A 7,106-nucleotide genomic window follows, 5' to 3' on the forward strand; every position below is an offset into this window, starting at 1 on the left:
GTATATCATGAAATAATTTATCTCAATTTCAAGTGAAATGGAAATGACGGATTTGAATCTATTGTCAAAATATATAGCCTCTCATATTTATGATATCTTTTTAATATAGGACTTCTTTCTTTCTTTTTTAACTACTGTATATTCCAATAGGGTATTTGCTAAAACTCAAAGAATCTCAAAATTTGGCTGATTATGGCAGGTGAAATCATTTATAGTCAAAATTAGATTATGCACATGAAACACTATGGAAGAAATATACTAGTCATAAGAGAGAAGTTATATGGCAAAAGAGTACCACTATTAGGGCTCAAGATTGTTGTCACTGACTCACTAATGCTCAACCAGACGTTAGCCTTAGAGACTATTCAGAAGTACAAAAGATTATATTAGTATACATGGGGCCTCATGGTCCAACATTTTCATTTACTAGATGCTACACGAATGCCAATTTATTCTATTTCTGAAGGCTTTTGAGGTTGCTAATGGTCATCGTGTCCATTGGGTACGAATTACAAGCTTGGGTTCGAGCTGACAATTCTTGTGCCACAAAACGCATGGTGGGTCGTGACTCTGGCTTGTCATCCACGCATTGTAAGGCTACAGCCACCACAAATGCCACCTCCTGCGCCATTTGGCTTGTGGGTTGTGGGAGTCCTTGGTCTAGCACATCCTTTAGAAGAAATTCTGCAGTGTCTGAAACTGGCATTACTGTTGTTGATTTGGATGATGACAGAGAAGATAGGAGCTCCCTTGGGTGCCTTCCCATCATAATTTCTAATGCCACCACTCCAAAGCTATAGACGTCGCATTTATCTGTTACTCGCATCGTGAATGCAAGCTCTGCACATCCATAAAACAAGATCGACATCCATTTAATGATAGAATATGAGCATGAAAACACATAAATTGGCTACACACTTCCTAATATGAGAAGCCATCCACCGAATGAGGATCCCTTGCAATTTTCCATCTGAATTATAACGAATTTTAGAGAACCCGATCCTACTCCATTTATAGTTATAGTTATTATACAAAAGTAGTCTATCCTAAGACAAATACTGGAAATGAGCAGTACAAAAATACAGAAACTAGATTGTTAGCTTACCCGGAGCCATGTAGCCATAAGACCCAGCAATTGTTGTCCAGTTAGTTGTATCTGAACTCATCAATCTTGCAGTGCCAAAATCCGAGAGTCGGGGTTCAAACTCTGACTCCAGCAATATGTTGTTCATAGTTATGTCTCGGTGCACAATTTGAGGAGAGCAATCATGGTGCAAGTAAGCAATTGCATGAGCCACACCTTGCACAATTTTCACCCTTCTACCCCAGTCTAGTTCTGCTTTCCCTCCCACCCCATACAATACATTTCCCAAACTGCCTCTCTCCACGTATTCATAAACCAAGTACATGCACCCCCTAATAGAACAGAACCCATAAAGCCTAATGATATTGCGGTGCCTGACTTCTGTCAACACACGAATCTCATTCTCAAAACTCTTGCGACTGGCTACTGGGATGTCACTGGAGTCTGACATGTTAAGTCTTTTAACTACAACAATCTGACCTGTTGTCAATGCCGCTTTGTAAACGCTTCCAAATCCTCCTTTTCCAATGCAGTACTTCTCATGGAAGTTTTCTGTGGCCTTCACGAGATCCCCAAATGTGAATTTACCTTCTCTTTCCCATATCAGTGACTCAGCCTTCTCATCATACTCTCCAATTGTTCTGCTTTCTTCATCGAGGGGTTTTGTCCTCCGATAACATATTATGAGTCCAGCAACAATGATTGCAAGCAGCAATAGGCCACAGATAGGAACGAGGACAACTATTAGAGTTGTATTAGAATGTTTTTTCTTTCTGGAATATGTGTAACAAGGAGATAGTCCTTCTGCATCTCCACACAAACCTGAGTTTTCAACATAAGCTTTCGCAGGTGCATCTTTGAAAACTGGACTAGTTGGGATCGAACCTGTTAAATTGTTGTATGAAAAATCAATGGAGGTATTGCGTAGACTAACCATGCCGGTAAACGATGATGGGATTTCCCCTGAAAGTTGGTTATGTGACACATTAAGACTCTCCAATGATGAAAGCTTTGCAAGGTTTTGAGGAATATTTCCTGAGAGTCGATTGCTGCTGAGGTCCAACAATGACTGCAACGCGACTAAGTTACCAAGCTCGGATGGTATTACCCCTGACAGGTTGTTGTTGCTCAAGTCCAAGGACAATAATTTACCACAATTCCCAAGTTCTTTTGGTATGTTCTCAGTCAAACTGTTTCTAGACAAATCAAGATTGCTAAGTTCACTCAAATTGCCTAGACTCCGAGGAATCTCTCCTGTCAAATGGTTCCTGCCCAGATTGAGCTTGTACAGCAGGCTTAGATTTCCAAGTACAGTTGGAATTTCCCCGGACAATTCGTTGGAGTCCAGATTCAAAACCTGCAGTCGAGTCAGCTTTCCAAGCTCTACTGGGATTTTTCCAGAAATTCTGTTTCTGTCCATCTGCAAATCAGTGAGAGACTCACATTCTCCCCATTCTGCTGAGATTTCACCAACAAATTGATTGTAACTAAACCAAATGAAACTGAGATTTGGATGAACTCCAAAAGCATTTGTAATGTTTCCATTGAATCGGTTCCCATCAAACCGCACCCTCTGTAGTTGATCGCAATTTCTCAAGCACTCTGGCAATGGGCCTGTGAAGTTGTTGCTATTCACTGTGAACTCTTGAAGACCAAAGCTGCTGCACAATTCAGGTGGCAATTCTCCAGAGAAACTGTTGTTGGAAAAGCTAACCTTGCTCAGATCACTATACTTCCCAAAGTCACTCGGAATAGTGCCCGAGAAGTTATTGGTGAAAAGAGAGATTGCCACCAAATTAGTGAGGCGAGAAATGGTGTCCGGCAACTCCCCATAGAGTTGGTTAGTGTTGAGATCAAGAGTCTGCAGCGATGTCATATTTCCAATCTCCGGTGGGATTGTGCCAGAGAGATTGTTGGAGTAAAGTTGTAAGACTTGAAGGTTTGTGAGGTTCCAAACTGTCAGAGGAATTGGACCAGAGAGCCGGTTTTGTGAAAGGTCTATTTCCGGCAAATCTTTCAAGTTCCCAATCTCGGATGGAATTGAGCCAGAAAGCTGATTTTTAAACAGATAAAGATATTGGAGCTTTGTCAATAGGCCTATTTCCGGTGGAATTTCTCCAGTGAAAAGGTTGTCCTGAAGTTGCAAAGAGGTTAACTCGGTCCAATTGGAGAGAAAATGCGGTGAGATCACACCAGAGAGAGAATTAGAAGATAAACCCAATTCTGTAATTTTAGTCAGGTTGGTCAAGGACAATGGCAATTCCCCAGTGAATGAATTTTGAGCCAGGGCCAAGAAGGTGAGATTTGTACAAAACCCAAGCTCAGAAGGAATTGTAGAATTCAAGCTATTCATACTAAGATAGAGTCTCCCGAGCTCCTTGAGCTGGCCTATTGAAGAAGGAATACTCCCTTCCAATGAATTGTCGAACAATTCTAAAATTTGAAGATTGGACAATGCTCCAATATCCTCAGGAATTAGACCACTGAAACTGTTTTTTCCTAGAAAAAGATGTTTGAGCTTGGAAAGGTGGGAAATGTTAGGTGACAATGGTCCTTGGAATAAATTATCAAAAAGATTAAGGTATTCAAGCTTGCCCAGATTGGTAAATACAGATTCTGGTATTGGTCCGGTCAACTGATTCTGGGACAAATCCAAGGACGTCAAGTTCTTACAATCAACTATAAATCCTGGGAACCCTGAAGTGAGTTTACTGTAATTAAAGCCAAGATGGGTCAACAATGGCATGGCAGAAAACTTAGACCAATCAGGATTTACTAAATAGTTTGATCCAAGGTCTAAGTACCATGCCTTTTGAAGATTGTTAATCTGATATGGGATTGTCCCATCGAGATAGTTGTCTAGAAGACTTACATACTGAAGCTCCGTCAGCCGGCCTATCTCCGAAGGTATTGGTCCGCTGAGATTGTTGTGGCTGAGGTCGAAGCGGGTGAGATTAAGGAACGGAGTGAAGTTGAAGTGGGCCAGTGTTCCGTTGAGCTTGGCACCTGAGAGGTCTATCTCGGAGACAGTTCCGGTTGAGTCGTCGCAGGCAATGCTTGTCCAGTTGCAAAGGTTGCTGAGGTTGGCGAGGGACCATGAAGTGAGAAGAGGGGGAATAGGGGAGAGGCTGTTTTTCCATTTGACAAGAGCTTCTGCTTGAGTTGCCGGTGACGCTGTGATCTGTAATGAAAGTATGGAGATCATCAGAAAGAGAAAGTGAAGCAAAAGAAGAGGCGGCTTGGGATTTGCTGCCATGCCTGCCTTTTGACTCTCACATGTCATGTTTTTTGATCTGCATTCAATCTATTGTAGCCTTGTACGCTTATAGCAAAGAGAGTAAAGGGACTGGGGGAGACAAGAAAGTCAAATGTTATCGGCTCCATGTCTTAACCTTAGCATCAATGATTTAATATATTTGCCCCGAGACCCCTAAACTACAGCCATATGTACTTTTTTCCATATGAGCAGTGCTCATACGTCCATGCAGTTTTAGTCCTACAAACTATCCTTTTTGGGCCCTTATTTTATTTAGCAACCAAAAAAAAGTGAACTTTTTATAAAAACTATTATCAGATAACTTTAATTCACCTTTTTCTCATTAAAAAATAAAAAATAAAAAAATCAACATATGTATTTTTAATGTTGATTTTTGTTCTCATTTGATTTGAGACCGTTTGTTGGACTGAGATGTTAAAATGGTAAATATAGATTTTGTCATATAGACATACTCTTTCAAATTCAGAGATATATTAAAATATTGTTATAGCGTAAATGAGTTTTGGTGAGAGAAATCGAGAGAGTAAAAGAAAAAGAAACAAATAAAAATAAAAATAAAAAATACATGTGTGAATTTTGCATTTAATTTGCATAATTAGATGGAGTGACTTTTTAGTGAATTGGTTAGTTATTTTAGCCTAAAGGTAAAAATAATTAAGCCATTGAAAATGCTCTTAGTTATCTTCAAAAGCTACTAATTTAGCTTACTGCAAACCTGTACCGTTTGAAAAATTAAAAACAAAATTAATGCTGGCATTGCAAATAGAACTGGGAAGGGGGTGACAAAAAAGTCACGAAAATACTCAATATAATTTGTGAAAACGAGTTGGGTCATAATTTGAGTGTGTAAATGTAGTTGAGGCAGCAGTTTGGGTCTAGAATATGATTTAGCTATTTTTAACTTTGCAGTGAGAAGTTTTAGTGTCCACCAAAGTATGTTCAAATCAGGCGCGGCTTCGTAATCTTCTTTGGCTTTTCTTCCTTTAAAAATAGCTTTCACAAATCTTGTCGGACAACGGGACAAGGATGCTATTTTCCAACGACTTTTTATACACTGTCCCTGTAGATGAGGATTGAGACCCGCCGTATTCAATGAATCAATGGGCTGGAATATTTTTAGTGAATGACAACAAGGTATAAAGCTAAGAAAAAAGTTTTTTTTTGGGTGGGTGTTTGTTAACCTAACCATTTAGTAAGTCGAAACTTTTTTTTCTCAAAACTAGGTATAAGGCTAAAGAGATGTTTCTTTTTTAGTAAATTAAAAGATAATTTTTTCTTCAAAACTTTTTTACGACTTAACATGTAAGAATATGATGAAAATATACTCAATTCTTATTAGTAACATTTCATATTTTTAATATGTAGCATTTTTGATGTCATTCGACGTAAAAATGGCCTGAATTCATATAATTTGAAAATATATAATTTCATTAAAATTGTAAGAGATCTTGATCCAACTAAATTTGAGGGTAATCGAATCACTCCTAAACACTTTATAGTGAATAAAGTAGCCTTTAAAGCATAAACAACCTTGATAAATATGTGTCTACCTATGTTTCAAGTTATAAGGTGTTTTTAGAAACTTTTTTTGGAATTAATGAATCAAGCCATGAATATTGTTAAATCATAACTTATTTTAAAAGTTAAAACTTATAAAAAGAAAGTGAATTTAATCGGTTAAGATTTGCCATGGGGTTCATCCAAACCATGGCTACTTGGTGTTTGCTTTCTTTGTATAAAATGGTAGCTGTAATTTATGTATGAATGATGTGAGTCTCTGCTGTTATGGGGGAAGAGTGAGAGTTTTTGATAAGCAATTGGAAACTCCTTTCTTCTATTTGAGAGGCAAGGCTTGATATAATGAGTGAGATAATTAAGTCGAGCCTCCGGCGAATGAGGTGTGATTTTTGTGAGGTAATATTATCTGATTCTCATCATCTGGTAGTGGGGATAATTAAACTGTGAAAGGGAATGTGACACACACCCATCAAACATGGTTAGCCTAAGAATCAGACAATGAATTAATCAGTTGAGAATTTCTAGGAGATAGAATAGGATTGAAAGTGGGTTGCCATTATTCATCCAAAAAGAAAAAAGAAAGTGGGTTGTCAAGTTATCAGATCCACTGAATGATTTCGTTGCAATATAATGATTGAATGAATAAAGGGAAGGTTGTTTAATATCCTCTCAATTTTTGACACAATCATTAAATACGATACAAATTCAACGTAAAATTAGCAGGTTATAATTGAGAGTCTGACTTAAATAAGTTAAGTTAGAGTTGATCCATAGAGTTTTATATATGCTTATGTCTCGATACGATTTGAATCTGATATTTAACATTTAGGGCTGTCAATTTTTATATGACCTACGGATCTAACACAAAATTAGCGAATTAGGGCTGAAGGGTCAGATCCCATTTAACTAAATGGGTTGAATTAAGAATTAAGATTGTCTTATATAGTATTATACTTCTATTTCTACTTCGACACGACCTGAGCTTAACATACGAACGCTAATTAACACCCCACATAAGAATGCTGAGCAACTCTAATATGATAAAAAGTTAGTCAATAGTCTCTAATCAAGGCTACCAATTATAGTTTTAAAAAAAAATACTAATCAAAAGTCTCATTATCCACATTTATAGAAAGTCTGAATGCTCATAAATTCTTGGAAAGTCTAATTTGTTTGTTTGTTTTTTTTCTTTCTTTCTTTGAGTTTTATTTTCACATTGATGAAAGT

The 7,106-nt window shown here is 37.7% G+C and overlaps 1 protein-coding gene across 1 annotated transcript; it reads right to left on the reverse strand.

The window, feature by feature from the left end:
* Positions 1-247: 247 nt before the first annotated feature.
* LOC133857034 (MDIS1-interacting receptor like kinase 2-like) lies at positions 248-4,419 on the reverse strand. The gene is made up of 2 exons (XM_062292134.1): positions 1,106-4,419; positions 248-840 (listed from the first exon to the last, which is right to left on the reverse strand). Exons 1-2 carry the CDS (start codon positions 4,365-4,367, stop codon positions 455-457), a joined length of 3,648 nt encoding a protein of 1,215 aa, XP_062148118.1. The 5' UTR covers positions 4,368-4,419; the 3' UTR covers positions 248-454.
* Positions 4,420-7,106: the final 2,687 nt, after the last annotated feature.

The sequence above is a fragment of the Alnus glutinosa genome, chromosome 14 (assembly GCF_958979055.1).
Source record: "Alnus glutinosa chromosome 14, dhAlnGlut1.1, whole genome shotgun sequence".
Taxonomy (NCBI): domain Eukaryota; kingdom Viridiplantae; phylum Streptophyta; class Magnoliopsida; order Fagales; family Betulaceae; genus Alnus; species Alnus glutinosa.